The sequence below is a fragment of the Phacochoerus africanus genome, chromosome 3, assembly GCF_016906955.1.
Source record: "Phacochoerus africanus isolate WHEZ1 chromosome 3, ROS_Pafr_v1, whole genome shotgun sequence".
Lineage (NCBI taxonomy): Eukaryota > Metazoa > Chordata > Mammalia > Artiodactyla > Suidae > Phacochoerus > Phacochoerus africanus.
Genome location: NC_062546.1, coordinates 134,653,520 through 134,673,667, shown reverse-complemented (window position 1 = coordinate 134,673,667; position 20,148 = coordinate 134,653,520). Strand labels below are relative to the sequence as shown.

At 35.6% G+C, this 20,148-nt stretch overlaps 1 protein-coding gene across 1 annotated transcript in view; it reads left to right on the top strand.

The window, feature by feature from the left end:
- KCNH7 (potassium voltage-gated channel subfamily H member 7) overlaps window positions 1-20,148 on the top strand; it is a 488,362-nt gene that overhangs the window by 353,358 nt on the left and 114,856 nt on the right. The window contains exon 6 of the mRNA XM_047770438.1: window positions 5,782-5,996. Within this exon, the coding sequence (XP_047626394.1) occupies window positions 5,782-5,996 (215 nt within the window). The remainder of the gene's footprint in view (window positions 1-5,781; window positions 5,997-20,148) is intronic.

The following is a 20,148-nucleotide window of genomic DNA, read 5'->3' as shown; positions in this document are numbered from 1 at the left end:
TAATTTGGTAGTTAATTCTTATATATTTTTCTAAAGTTAAACTGGTTACCTTATGCTTATTGACTGTGATCCTTCACAAAATCCAATTACTAAACACTGCATTTGCATTTTCTTTAATGTTAAGACACATCCGCAGTTCAGGTTTTATTAAACTTTAGCCAAATAAACTCATGTGCTAAGAAATATTGTATAAAGACCTGATGATTTGAAAACAACCTTAATCTTTTTGATTTCCTTCTCTTCTGTCCCATTTGACTCTCAGGAGTATTATTCTTCTAAAAATGTATCAGATGTCCTTAACTATATTTCTAGCACCACTTAAAAGAGAAATATATTCTCCTTTAGTATCTTGTAACTCATGATAAATTCAAATAACCTCATCATAAAAATTTTAAATACCTTTAATCTAAAATTCTTCCCAGTTGTTGCTTTAGCCTCTGTCTTGATCTTTAAATGCAAGATATTTCTTTGTGGCTGGAACCTGGCCTATTTTATACCTAATCAAATACTTATATTAGAGCTTAATCCAGCCATTGGTTTAGTCTTCTTCGTCACCTGTTTTCCATCTTCTACTAGTATAGTGGAAAATTTAATCTGGTCATCCATTTTGCAAATGTTTCTCTAAAGAATATCAAGTCCTCCTAAATACTTTTGAGCTTTACATTCTTTTCTATTGAATCTATTATTTCCCTTTATTTCTGCCCATTTATTTTCTTTAAATTCATTTACTTTGTTTTCCAGGTTATTCTCTTTACTTTCATTAGAATTTTAAATGCCATCCATTTATGATCACTCTCAGGGAGGCTGCCTTTCACCTTTAAATCCTCAACAAAGGCCTCTCAGAATATAGACCTAGGAGGTAGGAAAGCTTGCATTCTAATTTCTGGTCCTTGATTCTTATTCCCTTTTGGCCTCATATTTGGTTTGCATGGGTTGCAACTGGTAAAAGGAGGGTATTACTAATACCTTTCCTAATTAAGTGTAGGAAATTATCTTCGTTAGAATTTAGATAGATTTCAGAGAAACCTAAGCTGACGTTGATTCTTTTGCAGACACTAACAGATTCCTGCATATAAACATCTGCTTCAAAATCAGTGGAAAAGAGCATAATGATCTTTGTTATACAGGATGAAATAGATTTTAAATGTCTTATCTAAACATGCATGGATTATTTTAAGTAATTTTAAGTTCTGATGAATTCTTTAAATGTAGTTTTAAAAGAAAACTTAGCATTAAAAAATTAGCGTAACAGTAAAGATTTTGCACTAGTAAATAAGAGAAGCTAAAATACAGATGGTAATGAAGTTGTAATATTCTAAGGCCAAATCTTAGTATGACGTGCATTGGCCAGGGGTTTCTCAGCCTTATCAGACTAATGTCCCTTTATTTCAACTTTCTGCAATACTCATTTTACTATTCTGAAATGACATTCAAGATGATTTAACCTATTTCTAAAAGATTAACATGGTTCCTTAACTATAATATAAAGAAATAAAATAAATCAGTTTATAATAAAATATTCTCTGAATATATTAATGTTCAAATATAACTATACTAGAAGACAATGTGATAATCAGGCATAAGAAAAAAAATGGCTTTAGGAGCATTAAAAAAATAACTAGTCCATAAAACTACTGGCTAAATGATAGAGCAGGAATATGGGTGGATAGCAAAGTAAAAGCCACTATTGGAATAAATAATAACAGATAAGACTTATTTATATATAATTTTTAATGTAGGAAATAATCAAAATTAAGAATTTCCATCGTGGCTCAGTGGAAATGAATCTGACTAGTATCCATGAGGATGTAGGTTCGATCTCTGGCCTTACTCAGTGGGTTAAGGATCCAGCATTGCCATGAGCTCTGATGTAGGCCACAGATGCACCTGGATCTGGCATTGCCGAGGTTATGGCTTAGGCTGGCTGCTACAGCTCCAACATGACCCCTAGCTTGGGAACTTCCATATGCTGTGGATGTGGCTCTAAAAAAAGAGAGAAAAAAAATTAAGTTAAGAATAATACCAAAATCAATTGGGAAAAAATGAGGAAGTGTGATATTTGTCTAAGTAAACTAGTCTTTGCTTTTAAGTGTAATGTCAAAATGATTCCCTATGTGATAACATGCAAAAGTAATGCATTGCACAGGAGAAAAGAAATCCCACTAAAAATGTCGTAACATATATTTATCCTCCAGTACTTAAAATAGACCTTGCAGATCAGACATCTTCATAAGGAATGGATTAGAAGAAGAAATGTCAGTTAAAACATGGAGAACAGAGATAATAGAGAACAAACTAGTGGTTACCAGTGGAGAGAAGGAAGGGGGGCAGGGGCAAGATAAGGATGAAGTTGACATGTATAAAACTATGTATAAAATAAATAAGCAACAAGAATATATTATATGACAAAGAGAAATATAGCTTTTATTTTGTAGTAACTTTAAATGGAGTATAGTCTATAAAAATATTGACTTACTGTGTTGTTACACCTGAAACTAATTCTAAATCAACTATACTTCAATTAAAAAAAAAAGAAAAGACATTATGGAGACATTGTGGTGGACCTCTAGGAAGTTATTAAAGTGAGACCAGAAAGCTACTGGCAGTCCTAAGACAAATGATTTTGAGTGTTTATTTTTTATCTAAAAACTAATATGTATTTATTTTCATTGTATCATTCGTCCTTTTACATATATAGGAGAACAGTAATATGAAATACATTTAAAGAGATTTTATTAATGATCTTTAGTGTGATTCCTATAATTATCTGCAATTTAATAATATTTAGTTCCAACACTCTTTCTAAAAAAAAAAAAAAAGACAAATATCTTTGCTTACACATTTGTGCATGAGAGCTATAAACACAGACTATAACTTGAAATCTGAAATCTTGTTTTGGCTATTCAAACAGCGCAGGTAGTGTAGCTATGAGTGATTTGGTTTTCCAAAATGTTGAACAACTTTTGATTAAATTCTGAGCAAAACAATGTAAAAATCTTCATTCTACATTGAAGTTCTGAAAAGTCAGCGTATACTAATATGTTAAAAGTACATTGTATTCTTTATTTGTGAAACAAGTTCAAGACTCAGATATTGTAAATGGGCTTTTCACCTGCATAATTGCCCATTGGGACATAAGGTCAACTTTTCAGGGCGAAGGAATAGACACTTCTCATTCCTGTGACAAACAAATATGCCCCTACACATGCCCCTTGGGTGAAGTGCTGTCACACTTGAAACCACTGGCTTATCAATGCAGCCAACCCAGTGGAGTTTATTTGAACTGGTCACAAGGACAGTCAAAGCATATATAATAGTGCCCATATTACTGTTCTGCCTTAATATCAACAGATAATCCATATTTTTACCTGATTTTTTTAAAGCAACTCTGCAGTCTGCTACCAAAACCCAACATATAGAAGGATAATAGAGAATGAGAACTGAAAAGTGGGCTTATGAGTTGGAAATATAAGTCTATACTTTAGCTCAGTGTTCTGTAATCTTCTGTTAGTATCCCTGCGGGCAGTAAAATTAACTAAGGAGTGAAAATATGACATTTGAATTGGGAAAAAGACAGTCCTGAAGTCCTAGACTATTTTACAAAATTTAAATATTAAGATAAAGATCTAGAAAGTAGCTATGGAATGATACAAAAAAAAAGGAAACACTAGGATGTTATAATAATAAATTAGTGGTGTATATAGGAGAGTTTTCCCAAAAATGGAGTTTCTCAGAGACCTCTCTGAAGGCTAGATTAATTTGATAACTTTGGGCTCTTACTTCTCTTCTTGTATAAATAGAAAAGAGAATGAGACTCTATATTCAAATGACAACATACTGGGCAATAAATGCCCAGAGAGCTTAAAGATATTTTTTATCTAGATGGACTTGGTCATCATCATCATGGATAAAACTGAGGGAATGAATAGAAATGTACTTCAAGAAACACAGGGTTTGCTATATAGATAAACAGTCTCTTAAAACCATTTCAATCTTTTATAATAACCAAATATAAACTTTTATAAACAAAAATAGTGTGATTTTTCTCTGGGGGAATATGAAGTGAGTGATGGGCATTTTTTCCCCCCCTTGGACTGTATTTGACCTGAGTTGATCATTGTGGTCCAAACTACACAATCTACAAATTTAATTTTCAAGAGTTTATACCTCACTAGGTACATAAAGCACATTTCGATATCCAAAATGTTTTAGTTTCATTCTGAACAAGGGAAAAAATAGCATAAGGCATAATGTGCTGACCACCAAGTGCATTTATGCAGTTTGTGTGTTTTAAACCCTCTTGAAGCAGAAAGTTAATGGCTACGTAGCACTAGTGGGCTCAGGATTTTTTTATAAAACTCTTTCTGATGCTAATTTTTAAGAGCTACATAATGGTATAAGTAACATTACTGATTGTGTAGGAAATTCTGTGGAGCACTCGACTCTCCATAAGCAACAGACAGTAGGTTCATCTCAAAAGAAGATGTAGCTGCTCAATGTATATATCCTCAACCCATTGGTCTTGGCCGAGACTATGGCCTAGAGTCTTGGCACCATGCCAAATTGTCTTTGTAAGAAATGAATTTAAGAAATGGTCAAAGTTGGTGAAAGGGTACAAACTTCCAAGAAAATAATTTCATAATAATTATTCCAAGGATAATTTCAAACTTTCAGAATAATTTCAAGATATCTAATGCAGAGCATGATTAAAAAAGCGGGGCGGTGGGGGGGGTCCCATTGTGGTGCAGTGGAAACAAATCAGACTAAGACCCATGAGGATACAAGTTTGATCCCTGGCCTTGCTGGGTGGGTTGGAAATCCCACATGGCCACGAACTGTGATATAGGTTGCAAGTGCAGCTCAGATCCATCACGGCTATGGCTGTGGCGTAGGACGGCAGCTGTAGCTCCGATTTGACCACTAGCTTGGTTCCCAGGCTACGTATGCCATGGGCGCACCCCTAAAAAACAAACAAACAAAAAAGCAACCAGATACTCTCAATCCCAGACAGGTCTTGCCACCTAGCTATGGTCACTTCACTTGTAAGTTATGTTTACCAAAGCATTCTTCTGCTATGTGTTTTACCCTCAAGAAGTAGTCAGCCTTAAATCTAAATAAAAGGGAAAAAAAGAAAGATTTTTAAATCCCACATAGAATCATAGAGTTTTCAATATAGCCCACACAATGCACATAAAAATGACATTTGCCCTTCTCAACCTTACCTGAAATTCCTCCGTCTGGACTTAACTCTTCCAGAATCTCTATGAAGCATCCCATACAGTTCATAGAAGAACCCAACTGGCTTGTCACTTGTCATGGCACGGTGAGGAGAGTAATACAAACTGGAGCAGACTAGGTAGCCATTCAGAAATTTCATGGCCGACATGATTTTAACCATAGGCAAGTCCTTCCCTGAATAGTTTCTAAATTACAAAAAGAAATTCTTGAGAAACTTCGAAGGTAGAATTTAGCCAATAAATAGGGAGTGGAGTCCTTTCTTCCATTCCAGCCTTTAAGGAAAGAAGCCAGTTAACTGATAAAACTGCTATCTGCTCTCTGGGTACCCACCTAGGACCCCATCTTATCCTTGGATACGTATATGCCTGCTCCATGTGGTGGACATGACCCTAAACCCTGTGTTCAGGTGTTTCCCAGCTGCATTTAGTCACAACTAAATCAGGGTCACAATGGTTGTGGATTACTAACAGGTCATTCAAGACCATCTCTTTCTTACTCTATTTTCCTGATACTGTCTTTACAAATACTTTCCAATTTTTTTAGGGCCTTTTAATCATATCAAGTCAAGCCTCCTGGGATCCACGTCGGATTCAAACCTCAACAAATACAGCACCATTAACAAGATTCCACAGCTCACTCTGAATTTTTCAGATGTCAAAGCTGAAAAAAAGAACACATCCCCTCCTTCTTCAGATAAAACCATTATTGCACCCAAAGTTAAAGATCGAACACACAATGTGACAGAGAAAGTTACCCAGGTAGGACACAATTTTACTATCAATTTTAACTGTTTTTAAGGTAATTTTCTGCCCCATAAAACTCATTCTTTCTCCTATTAAGAGAGGTAAGCCATTTCTGTGCACTCTAATTTATCTTCAGATGTTGGGTGTCCCTCTAATGTAATAGATAAATAAAACTACAGACTATGATTTTATCTATTACAAAATTAAGCAAAAATGGGCAAGCTTGATTTTTATGTTCCCTTTGTTGCAGAGGTGGTTAACCTGCTATTCATCATGTTTGGGCGTTTATTATTTTGTTTCCAACTCTTGCATTATTAAAGCATGTTTTTTTATATAATGGATATGTCGATTGAAGGTTGAAGTTACTAGTTGGAATTTGCTCTTAATTTGTGGCCTCCTTTCTTGCACTTACATTACTAAGTAGAGTCAGATATAAGTCAGTGAGCTTGGGGAAAAGAGCTGTGTTAGTTGATGAAAAGTGAGAGTAAAACAGTATGTTCCACTGGAACAATATTTTATTGTTTTTAAACAAATATTGTACATTGAACTAGGGTGAAAAGTTGCTATCTAGCAAGAGTCCTGCTTTAAGAATAGAGAGAAATGATTTGTACTTATTTTATTAGAATACCCACCTAAGCAGTACCTAGCTTTTGCTTAGTGTGCACTTATATTGTCAGAAATTCATGACTCTAAAATTTGTGTCAAGTAAACAGTTTTTTGTTTTGGGTTTGCTTTTTTTTTTTTAACAATTTAACCTTGTGTATTTGCTTACCAAATCTTTTTATAAACTGTCACAATATGAAGGTAAATTTGACCCCAATATCTATCCTAGGCATTGAATATTTTATATTAATAAATTTTGTAACTGTAATCACTACAAACAACACTACAGTAGTGTGTAAATAGTGTCTTACATGTGAGCTGAAATAGCTATGTATGACTGTGAGTTGGGTATAAATAGACCTGAGTAGTCTCTATTTATTTAAGATGAGAAATTATACATGCCAACCCTGAATATATATATTTTGACATTATATGGTAATGAGGATTTCAAGGATTTTTACTCTTGTATTTTGTTTTTCTTAGTAAACTAAACAGTAGTAAATGAATAGCCTACCGTTATTTGTATGGTATTGGCACTGTCTTAATAACTTTGAATTTTACTTGCAATTGTTTTTAACCTTAAAAGTCATATTATTTGTAGACCATAATCATCCTATGGATATATAAAAAGTAGGAGATTATAGATATTGCCCATAAGACCGTTTGCGGACGTTGGGGTCAGGGCCCTGCCAGTAGCATTTGTGAGTAAAGCAGTGGTGGCACTGCAAAAGGTGTGGTGGGGGCTACAGTGACCTGACCTCCCGACTTGTAGAGCACAGTGCTCCCCCTGCCCCCAGGGCAGATGGCTGCCACTCAGCTCCAGCCAACTGTGGTCATGCAGGAGGGCTTGACCAATGTTTTTAAATCTTCCAATTTTAAAAAGAATCTGGAAATCCAGAATTTAAGCTAAACTCTTAATTTCTGAAAATTGAAAAACTAATTCAAAATGCTTTTTCAGGCCAAAGAAAACACACCTTAAGGCCCGTAGGCAGCCCAGTTTGATCTCTGCAAGTTTTCATGAGCTTGGTTCACTACAGGGCCCTCCCCATCCAGCCATATTTGGCAGGTCTACTGTGCCAGGAAAGGGTGATGCATGCATGGAGAGAGGTGGCATCTGCACTAGAGACTTGCTGAGCCTGGGGAGAAAGGAAACATTTATACAAATACCCCGAATGAAGTCATAGTGACCAAAAATACAGGAACACAAGTTAGGGGGAAAGTAATTATACTTTAAGGGGGGGATTTTCTGAGAAGAAAAATAGATGAGATGGGACATTTAAGATGGATCTAGAAGGTTGCTTATCAAACTGGTAGTAGTTGAACAGTGTAACAGAGTCATATGCATATGTGCATTAACTCTGGCTAAGTCATTTATCGTGTGACAAGTATCATTTATTGTGTGACATTGAGGAAAGTTTTAGTGATGTAAAAACTGATTTCTTAGTGTTGATAAAAGAATAAAATAGAATGGTGTATGGAAAAGTGTTTATCATAGTGCTATGTACATGACAAGTGATGTCAGCCACTATTCTGTTTATTAATATTCTTGTATGACTTACCCCTGCCCTCCTTACCATTGCTGTAGGATCCTTCTATCTAACTTTGTCAGGAAATAGCAGTAGTATTAGGTTCTGGGAATTCATGTGAAAAGGCGAATTCTCTGCCTTCAAGAAGTGAGGGAGATAGATGGACAAATATAGTACATAAGAATTTTGATACAGTGTGAATTATTACACTACAGGTAAACTCAGAGGGCTGAGGATGCTAGGAAAGGGAGCCTTGCCTATATTGGGAGTTTAGGGTAGTGATTGAGAAATACAAACTCTTAGATGAGTTTTGAAACTTGAGAATTTTATGAAATTGTGAATTAGAATCTGGAATGGGGCTCACTAAGGGAACTATGAGTACCAATGAATGAATGAAGCATGACGCATATGTATTACTAGAGTGTTGCATAATACATAGCTACAAGAATCTTAAAAGACTCAGAAATAGATTACCAAAGGTATTGGATAAAGTTAAGCATGAGTAAAAAAATCCGCAAAGGAAATGCTTGCCTTCCAGATTCTTCCCTTGGCAAGATTCTGATTCTTACAGTTGTTTTAAGTCCAGAGATTCCTTTTATCTATCGGTCTTAGAGGCCACACTTCTGAATTCATCAATTCTTTGTGTCATATTCCATCTGACCTTCCTTGTTCATTGAAGGAAATAGAGAATAACTCTCACAAGTGGTGAATTTTTTTTCTTAACTACAGTCCACCTGGTACAGGCTGATGTATAGTAGGGCCCACTTTGGGGAAGCGGAGCCTTGCCTGGCTAATTCCTACCAAATTCCAGTGGAGTAGTAGAGAGAAAATAATTAATTGGAAGAAAAGTTGAGTGGGTAAAGAACAAAAATCTGCTTTTCACCATGTAACTATGGTTCTCAGTTAAGAATCAAATTCTTGTCTATATCTGCTCCCTTTTAAATAAAAGTAAACCAAACTTTTGTACTCTTGTATGATATCACTATTTCTGAAACTAATTCTAGTTCAAATGTTATACTAAGTTTTAGCATAAAATGCGTCATTTTGTTGTCATATTCAGCTTTTACAAATTTTGTACAAAGTCACTCTTCCTACAATGCATAAGAATGTCAAAAGGTTTAAGAAGACAGCAGTGTGGATTCAAAATATTTGTTGGCCAGTCACATGAGACTCTATCAATCAATGATGTAATAGAATGCAGGTAACAGAAGCCCAACTGAAACCACTTTAAGCAAAAAGTGAAAAGATACAGGGTCAGTGTATAAGGTTACATAGCTGAAAAGTGTAGGGTAGGGGCAGATCTGCTTTGGACTGTGGACAAAGTCATTGTTTGAACAGCTGATGACATTCTCTTCTTTCAGTCTTGCTTCCTTCTGTATTGACTTGACTCCAATCTGATAGAAGCAAGGTCCTTAGACTCTCCTGTCTTAATTCTCTTAATGCTCAGATTTGGTGATCTTGGGGAAGGGCTTTCTCTCTACAAGTGTCAATATCATTTCCCAAGAAAGTGGAGTCTGATTGGCCAATTTGAGTCCTGTGCTCATCCTTGTGGTGGAAGAAGTGTAGCCCCTTGACTGAGGACCACATCAGAAGAATGAGGTAGGGGAGGAGAGGCTCCAAGGAGGGAGAGCAAAATAACAGTGGCCAATTTCCAAAACAAAGACAGAAATTCAGACTTCTAGCATCACACACATACACACACACACACACACACACACACACACACACACGTGCGCGCACACACACACACACTTAATAAATGCACATTGTGTGCTGTGTAGGCACTAGAGACATAGAAGTATAAAACCTAGTACCAACATTCAGGGGATTATTAATTACTTGAAGAAACATGATACAACAAGATATACTAATAGCATTTGCAAGTGCTAATATAATACATGCTACCAGATCATATTATGAAACTAAAGGTAGTTTGAGTTTCCTTTATATACAGTACTGGCCAAATTATGAGCAATTACTTCTGCAACTTATTACTTTATTACTTAAAAAAAATAATCTGCTGAACTTAATAAAAACTCATATTGTGATCTTATTTAAAAAATGGGAGTTCCCGTTGTGGCTCAGCAGAAATGAATCTGACTGGTATCCATGAGGATGCAGGTTCCATCCCTGGCCTCATTCAGTGGGTTGGAGATCCAGCATGGCCATAAGCTCTGGTATAGGTCACAGACACAGCTCGCTCGGATCCCTTATTTCTGTGGCTGTGGTGTAGGCTGGCAGCTGCAGCTCCAATTCAACCCCTATCCTGGGAACTTCCATATGCTTGCTGTGGGCGTGGCCTTAAAAAGCCAAAAAAAAAAAAGAGAGAGAGAGAGAGAAAGACGTATGATGAGGAAGAATGACTACTAGTCCACAACTACAGTTTACCATAGCTTTGCTAAGGAAAATGTTCAAAATTAGTTTGGGGAGTAATCACAAAGAGACTGAGGTTACAAGAAAGAAATTTCTGAATGTTTAAGCGGCCATATAATTTTGAAATCTACATAGAATTTTAGACCTAAAATAGATTCCCATTATTTGGGATTTATTTAAGTATCTTATTGGCAGGAAAATAGAATTGTGATAGATTTAATAACAGCTGACATTGATTGAGCATTTATTATTTGCCAGGCTCAATGATAAGCAGTTTAACAGATTTTCAATTTTAATCCGCATAACAGCCCTGTAAGTCAATACTATTATTACCATCTCTGTTTCATAGAGGAAGAAACGAGCTTAGAAGGAAGCAACGTGCCTAGGTCACACAGTAAATGGTGAAAGTAGCCTTCAGACTGAGGTCATCTGATTCTAAAAGTAGTTTTTAATCTCTAAAACACATCCTCTTTAATTCTATTTTGTTTTCCTATATGTCCCCTAAATCTACTCGGAAATTAGCATGACATTGGGAAATACTTGTAACATTTGGCTGTATGGAAAACATCATAATCCAAAAGTTTAGTGTAACTTATTAGAAAAGTATATCTGCAGAAATAAGGAAGAGAAAGTGGTGTATTTTCTCTAAAACTCCTCAAAGTCCTCAAAAAGCCAAATAAAACCATCCTTAATGGGATGCGTTATCTTGTTTAAGTTCATATCCCAGTTCTCTTAAGTTAATTTTTTATTAGGATGGAGGTTTTGCTTTTTGTTGGTGACATGCCACTTGGTTGCTGGAAAAGCAAAATTTCTCTGATAATTACTGACATAAAGAGCTCAAAGTATACAGATTAATTTTTCCACTGAACTTTGTCCATTGTAAATATGCTTATTATCTCTTCATTTGATTAAATGACTCTCAATTTATACTTACTTTTTACAGATATCTAAAATGATATTTGTAATTCAGTACTTCTTTAGAAATGGAGATAGATTTATAATGGAGAGATAGCATTAACTTCATATTATTAGCTAATGTTTAAAATTATAAATGTATGCAATTTGTATATAAAAATTATACCTCAGTAAGGCTAAAAAATTATATATCATTTCAGGCTTAATAGTACAACATTTCTTAATCCTTTCTAGTTTCCCTCAAATTGGATAAACCTAGTCCTCAACTTTCTTCCATGACAGTATGAAAAAATATCTTCCAAACACAACTACAAATTAAAAATACTTTTCAGTAATGTCATTTTAATACTGATTCCAATTCAGTTTCTGACACTAGCTGGCTATTCTACATTTCAACTCAATTCTGACACAGTATCTGCACAGAGACGACATCAGATGCCACAGATTAAGGGCTCAGTTCTTCAAAACTGCCCTCTACTTCAGATGTCAATTACAAGTTCGGTTGTCACCCGTGTTTCTAACCAACTAGCTATAAATTGTAGATTCTCATGACCCCCTTCCTCAGTTAGATTAACTTGCTAGAGACTCAGAGAACTCAGGAAACTCATTTACTCACTAGACAACCAATTTATTACAAAGGATATTAAAGGATACAAATCAATAGCCAGAAGAAGAGACACATAGGGCGAGTTTCTGATGAAGGAGCTTATAACCTTGTGGTTTGGGGGCCCAGAATGGTGGTACCAGGAGGAGTTCTGTTGTGCCAACCTGGAAGCTCTCTGAACCCCCTCCTTTTAAGCTTTTCATTGAGCCTTCATACATAAGCATGATTGATCAATTCTTTAGCTATTGTCTGTGGATTCAACCTCCAGCCCTTCTTCTCTCCCTGGAAGTCAGGAGTGGGACACAAAGTTCCATCCCTCTAATCATGTGATTGGTTACTCTGTTTATATCTAAACCCCATCTTTAGATGACTTAGAAGCTTTCCAAAAGTCACCACATTGACATTAAAAAAAGAACCTTTTCTCTCTCTGCCCTTAGGAAATTCCAAAGATTTAAGAACTGTGTGCCAGGAGTGGGGACTAAGACCAAATATTTATTTCTTATTACACATCGCAATATCACAGTCATGAATTAAAAACAACACTTAATTGTAAAGTCTATTTTTAAACAGATACTTTTATAAAGCTTCATAGATTCTTCACTGTTGCAATTACAAAAAACAAAATTCACCATTCTACAGTATGATTTAAATATTTTCCTAAACTTCATTTTTTTGCCTAAATTAATATAGGTATCATGCAAAACCTCAGTAAAACTAAACAGACCAACTTGAACTGCCAGAAGTAGTAACAATCACAAAATTCCAAATCAAATTTGAAATGCAACACAGGAGTCCAAAAATTGCATCTGAACACTTCCAATTTAATATGACATTAGTTTTGCATCTATTATCTTATTTACAGGATACCATCAAACTTGGTTCAGCAAAATAGAAGTCACCATCCAATGTTTTTTCCATATTCTGGATTTGGTCTATATCTATATATGCAAACTGAAATGAAAAAACAATATATGTAGATATTGCAAGTAGGAGTAAAGCACATTTATCTGGATAATTATGGATTCAATATTTGTGAGTGCTGACTAGATATAGTCAAGGTGTTATGTACAACAGTAATAGGAAAATGTATGTCAATGTCCTTGCCTTTAGGAGACTTTGATTGAACACAAAGTTTTGATCTTTGCAGTCCTGGATTATGTTTTCTAGCTCTCCCCAGGCAAGTAAATATATTATATAATCTAGTCAATGATGAGAAAAAGATAAAAAGTGTAACTATAGACACTTAAGTAGCCATTGACTACTGCAAGCATGTTGTTTGCTGTACACATTATTACATATAAACTAAGGGTGTTCATTATTTGAAAAAAGTGTAATTTTAAAAAGTAACATCAAGTTTTGGAGTTCCTGCCATGCTCAGTGGTTAATGAACCCGACTAGTATCCATTAGGATGTGGGCTCCATCCCTGGCCTTGCTCAGTAGGTTAAGGATCCAGCACTGGAGGGAGCTGTGATGTAGGTCGCAGATATGGCTTGGATCCCATCCCACGTTGCTGTGGCTGTGGTGTAAGCCCGCAGCTACAGCTCTGATTCAAATCCTAGCCTGGGAACCCCTATTTGCCTTTTAGACATTTAGGGTATAGCCCTAAAAAGACAAAAGACAAATAAAGAAAAAAAGTTAACAACAATTTTCTATTTTCACTAATTACTATATGTATATCAAAATTCATCACTTGCAGATGTATTCTAAATTAAAATAAAATTTCATTTCAGTTTTAAACACCACAATTAGCTCAAAAGTCCCTCTGTATTGTAGATAATGAAAGAATAACATCCCTTGTAGCCATTGACTATGAATCATAGCTTGTAAAGCAACCATTTACGTATAATTGCTTTTAAAAAGCACCTCTTTAGTTTTGTATGCTCATCAGTCATTTTTAAATGAAAGGAGGAAAAATACCTTCTTCCTTTAAAAGTTCTGTCAGCCAAAGAAACCAGGTTGAAAATAGATGTTTGAAATAAAGAAATAAAATACCAGTGGTCAGAAGAGACAGGTAAAAATAATTTAGCTTAGCATACATAGCAGTAGACTGGTTGCTATGGTAACCAAGACAAAGATTGCAGTTATCTGTTGCCAAGATGGTTTAGTTTTTATTCCACTAGTCAGTATAGCTTTGGGTTAAAGTCAAACTCTGGAAAGAGAGTTCCTTTGCTCCTTTGCTCATTGTCTAAGTGTTCGAAGAAACATAGTTCAAGGTGAGTTGCCTAATGAGAGTGGGCAGAAGCAGTAAATGTTTTATGTTTCATAGGATGAGAATTAAGTAAAGGATTTTTATCCAGTATGGAAATTCAGAGCAGACATGGCATTTTCACATACCCAAGCAACCCAAGGTCTTATAATGTTGATTTAAGAAGTGAATTTGACCATGGATTCTAATTTGAAGGAAATACCAAATATGAAAGTAAAACAAAATAAACATACCCATTCCCAAATGTGAAAGTAAAATAAAATAAACATCCCCATTGTTACCTTGGTGGTGAAATTGTGGATAATATATTTTTCCCTGTAGCTCTACTTCTCAGTATTGTGCTAACCACATTCATAATGGAAAATATGTAGTTAGATAATAAGCCCTCTAAAACTCAATTGCTCCAAAAGAGTTCATTATAAAGCAGTTAATCTTCACTGAATTTTAAAATGTAAAGGAAACTTAAATGTCTTCTTCCTTTTTTTTTTAAGCTTCTTGACAGATGGAATCATCTGGAACTAACTCCCTTTCTCTCCCTCCCACCTTCCCCACCCCCTTCCTCTCTCTCACTCTCTCTCTCTCTCTCTGTCCTCCTACAACTTGCAAATTCAGTAAGTTTCAATGGAGCCTGAGGATTGTGAATTTTTAACAATTCCCATTTCATTTAGAGCCTCTACTCCCACCTTATTAAGATCAGGCAATTTGGGAAACATGGTGGTTGTAGCTCAGTCTTCCATTCTGCCTGTAAAGTTAGAGCTGAAAAGAGAACCCAGGAGAGACCTAGTTTTTATATTTCTTCATCATTATTATTATACATTGTCGCTCTTTCCATAGACTTCTTAATAAGCTAACTACTTCAGTTATCTATTCTTGTCATGTTTTCATTACAATATATTTATGTTTTAAATAAAGGCATGTTAATGCTTATTTACACAATTCATAGTAGAGAGACAGACTTACTTTTTCTGCAGAACTACTGAGTCCAGGGAAAGTTACTGCCATATTGAATTCCTGTGGAAATCCTCTAAGAAACAATGTCAAGAGAGTTTGTCTTAGCCAGAGAGCTTCAAGTGTCTTCTTTAAAACACAGTTCTCACAATTGTTTCCTAGAAGAAAAGTTTTCTTAGTCAAATAATATCTGCTTCCCCAATAAATTAACCTGGCAAATTAACACCTTAAAAGTTCTGAAACAGCCTAAATTAAAGAAAAATGAAAAAACTACTTTACCCAACACTTCTCAAACATTTTTGATGACAGAATTCATCAATTACCTTTTTTTTTATTTAACATCTACTGACATCCTGAGGAAATCATTTTTGAAGGATTCTTTAGGAAATACTAAGCCTAACAAAATGTTTTTCACAGATAACTGTGAGCATTATATGTTCAATTCAAACATCGATGTGTTAGAAATTTTGAAACTTTTACACAACTTTGTGAGTTATCTATAGTCCAATAAAATTTTTAAGAAAAGAAATTTTAAAACTTTTAAAGAAAGAAGTTAAAATAGTCATGAGTTAATAGTGGTGGGAAGAAGGCAGTACATAATAGGAGGTACATTTTTCGTGTTTGTTTTAATGAAGTCCACTTTGGTTTTTCTTCCAACTGTGTAACCATGTACCAAGTATAGAACTCGGTTTAGAAGAGCTGGAAAAAAATACCACATATATTTCCTTCTCTCTTTTAAATACCGTGTTAATTCCTTTTCTGTTTTAAGTATGTCTGCATCAAATACATCTGTATTTTGAAGCTGTTCCTTTAGAATCAGATAAAAATAGAAAAATGTGGGATGCAAGGTCACACTTAAAAAGTGTCTAAGTCTTTATTCTGAGAGTGATGTAGCTAAAGCTGGCCACAGAGCTGAGAATGGAGAGCACTCTTTTTCTGACCCTTATCCAAGTGCCCTGAGATTGGTGGCACTAAGAATGTAACTTTAACAGTGAGGCCTGTGGTGTGAGAACCAGGGCACAGGCCTATGCTTTTTTCCACACTTCCTTGGCTTCTCTGTTTCCCATTGGTGTCTCCATTCACCTTATCAGATGTGGCAGAAAATATATTTTTTTAAATGGTCTGCAGTCAGATGTAGTTTCTGGTGCCTGTTGATCCTTCTGTCATTTGAAGTAAAAAGTCAAACTGAGAAACCGCCATACCATTATTAGAAACACAAGCTTAACTTCAGGTCATGGCAGCAACACTAGGTGAGAATGAGCAACGTAAGTCAAAAAGGGAAAAAAATGTTAATAGAAATATTCTAGAGATGTTTCTTGATTGACTGGCAGCTGTCAATTGAGTTATACAATCCTGTTTCAGGTGATAAGCTGTCATTTGTAAATTATGCCCAGAGCTATATCCATTATTCGTGGGTTGGTATTGGAAAAGAATGATTTCAGATACCTAAATTTTCCTACCTGCAGGCACTCGAATTACTTCCGTAATTGACTACTCTATTACCTCTCATGCCCTCTCATTTTTTTTTAACCATTGTCAGATCCTACCAGTCTACTTTTGTTTCTAGTAAAGAAAGACTTCTCCTTTCCTTTTCCTGGATAAATCCCACTTGATCATGATGTACAATCCTTTTAATGTATTGTTGGATGTGGTTTGCTAGGATTTTGTTGAGGATTTTTGCATCGATGTTCATCAGTGAAATTGGCCTGTAGTTTTCTTTTTTTGTGGAGTCTTTGTCTGGTTTTGGTACCAGGGTGACGGTGGCCTCATAGAATGAGTTTGGGAGTATCCCTCCTTCTGCAATTTTTTGAAATAGTTTCAGAAGGAGAGGTGTTAGCTCTTCTCTAAATGTTTGGTAGAATTTGCCTGTGAAGCCATCTGGTCCTGGACTTTTGTTTGTTGGAATTTTTTTAATCACAGTTTCAATTTCAGTTCTTGTGATGAGTCCATTCATCTTTTCTATTTCATGTTGGTTTAGTCTTGGAAGATTGTACTTTTCTAAGAATTTGTCCATTTCTTCTAGGTTTTCCATTTTATTGGCATATGGTTACATATAGTAGTCTCTTATCATCCTTTATATTTCTGTGATGTCCGTTGTTACTTCTCCTTTTTCATTTCTAATTTTATTGATTTGAGCCCTCTCTCTTTTTTGCTTGATAAGTCTGGCTAAGGGTCTATCAATTTTGTTGATCTTTACAAAGAACCAGCTTTTGGTTTCATTGATCTTTTCTATGGTTTTCTTTGTTTCTATTTCATTGATTTCTGCTCTGATCTTTATGATTTCTTTCCTTCTACTAACTTTAGGTCTTGTCTGTTCTTCTCTCTTGAGCTGCTTTAGATGTAAAGTTACCTTGTTTATTTGAGCTTTTTCTTATTTCCTGAGGTGGGCTTGTATTGCTATAAACTTTCATCTTAGAACAGCTTTTGCTGCATCCCATAGGTTTTGGAGTGTTGTATCTTTGTTGTCAATTGCTGCCAGGTATTTTTTAATTTCCTGTGTGATTTCTTCAGTGATCCATTGGTTGTTTAGTAGCATGTTGTTTAGTCTCCACGTGTTTATGGTTTTTTGCAGTTTTTTTCTTTTTGATTTCCAGTCGTATAGCGTTGTGGTCGGAAAAGGTGCTTTATATCAGAGTTCCCATTGTGGCGCAGTGGTTAACGAATCCAACTAGGAACCATGAGGTTGCGGGTCCAGTCCCTGGCCTTGCTCAGTGGGTTAAGGATCTGGCATTGCCATGAGCTGTGGTGTAGGTTGCAGACACGGCTCGGATCCTGTGTTGCTGTGGCTCTGGCATAGGCTGGCAGCTGTAGCTCTGATTCGACCCCTAGCCTGGGAATGTACATATGCCACTGGAAGAGGCCCTAGAAAAGGCAAAAGTCTTGGTTGGAGGTTTTTTCCTTCATCACCGTGTTAATTATATCATGCCACTCCCTTCTGGCCTGCAGAATTTCTGTTGAAAAATCTGCCAATAACCTTATTGGGGTTCCCTTGTATGTTTTTTGATTCTTTTCCCTAGCTGCTTTCAAGATTTTCTCTTTGTCTTTAATTTTGGTCAGTTTGATTAGTATGTGTCTCGGGGTGTTCCTCCTTGGGTTTATTTTATATGGTACTCGTTGTGCTTCCTGGATTTGAGTGAGTGATTCCTTTCCCATGTTAGGGAAGTTTTCGGCTGTTATCTCTTGGAATATTTTTTCTGTCCCCTTCTCTCTCTCTTCTCCTTCTGGCACCCCTATAATACAGACGTTAGTGCATTTAACATTGTCCCAGAGTTCTCTGAGACTCTCTTCATTTGCTTTCAATCTTTTTTCTCTTTTCCATTCTGCATCTGTAATTTCCACTAATCTGTCCTCCACCTCGCTTATTTGTTCTTCTGCCTCCTGTATTCTGCTGTTAGCTGCTTCTAGTGAATTTTTTATTTCAGTTACTGTATTTTGCATCTCTTCTTAAGTTTTATATCTTCTATCTTTTTGGTCAGAGTTTCCTGTAAGTTATCCATCTTTGCCTCCAGTTTATTTCCAATGTCTTGCATCATCTTCAGCATCAACAGTCTAAAGTCTTTTTTCTGGAGGCTAAGAATCTCCTCCTTGCTTAGCTGTTTTTCTGGGGTTTTTCCTTTCCTGCATTTTTTTTTTTGAGATTTATAGTCTTCCTTTTTAATTGTTCAGGGAGGGATAATTCAATCATTCAGCAAGTGTTTGTTGACCACCTATGATATGCCAAGCACTCCTTTAGGACTCATGAAATTTGCATGAGACTATTAAAAAAGTGAAGAAAACAATTACATATATGAGGCAGTATTAAGTGCCATAGAGAAATATAAAGCAGAAAGAGGGAAAGAAATTTTCATTTTAAATTAGGTGTCCATAAAGTCTTCACTGAGATGGTGACGTGTGATTAGATATCTGAAGAAGAGAGTTCTGTAGATATCCAAGCAAAGAAATTTCCTCTGATCACTCAGCAAGCCCAACGATTAGTGAGAAGTCTTTTTACTTTTGCCTACAGTATTTGCTCATAGATAATTCAGTTAACAGAGTGAACTTTTTCTATCAAAAGATTCTCTTTTCTAGCCTCCATTCTAAGACATGATACTCCTCTCAACACCTTCGATTGTATGTCCATGGTTAACAATAACTCCTACTGATTATTGAACTCTAGAACAAGCTAGCCCTAACTCTAACTTTAACCCTAAATCTAATTTTCCAACTTTTCCAATAAGGAGACTGAGCCTAAGAAATATTATATAGCTTGCCCAGGGTCATATGCATAGTCAACTGAGCAGCTGCCATATTTAATTCCAAGTCTGTTTGACTCCAAAACTCACGCCCTACACAGCTCTACCTTAATATTTTTATCACCTTTGATCTAAATAAATAATAAATGCAAGGAAGTTTCTCTTAACCACCATGGATGTATTGTAAACAACATAAATTCAGACTACCTGTATATCCTTTTGTAATTCACTTTACCTCCTTCGTAATCATTTTCCTATCCATTAAATAAGGGGCTGAACTAAATTATCTGTTAAATCTGTTCTATCCACAAATGCTATCATTCTGCATTATATTCACTTTCACAATTTTAACATTTTTTAAGTCCTACCAAATCAATATTGTAGCCAAAAAACATGCATTTATTGCATTTTCTAAACCAGGCACAATCTACAAACACCATGACCCCAAAAATTTTTACTTCAAAATTTAATTATATGCTTTGGTATAGAAAATATAAAGATTTGACCTGAATTCCAGTCAAACCAACTCTGTGTACCTACTTTGCTTTGTGTTTTAACTTACAAATGCAGATGTATGATCACTGATTCTGGCAATATTATTGAAAAATATGTAAGAAGCTAGACTACCTTAAAGCATATGAAAGGACCACCTATTACCCCACTCCCTACTCATATCACCCTGTTTACTGCCTCCATCACACTCATCTCAATCACCAGCATTAGAAAACAAGTTCCATCAGGGCATGGACCCATCCATCT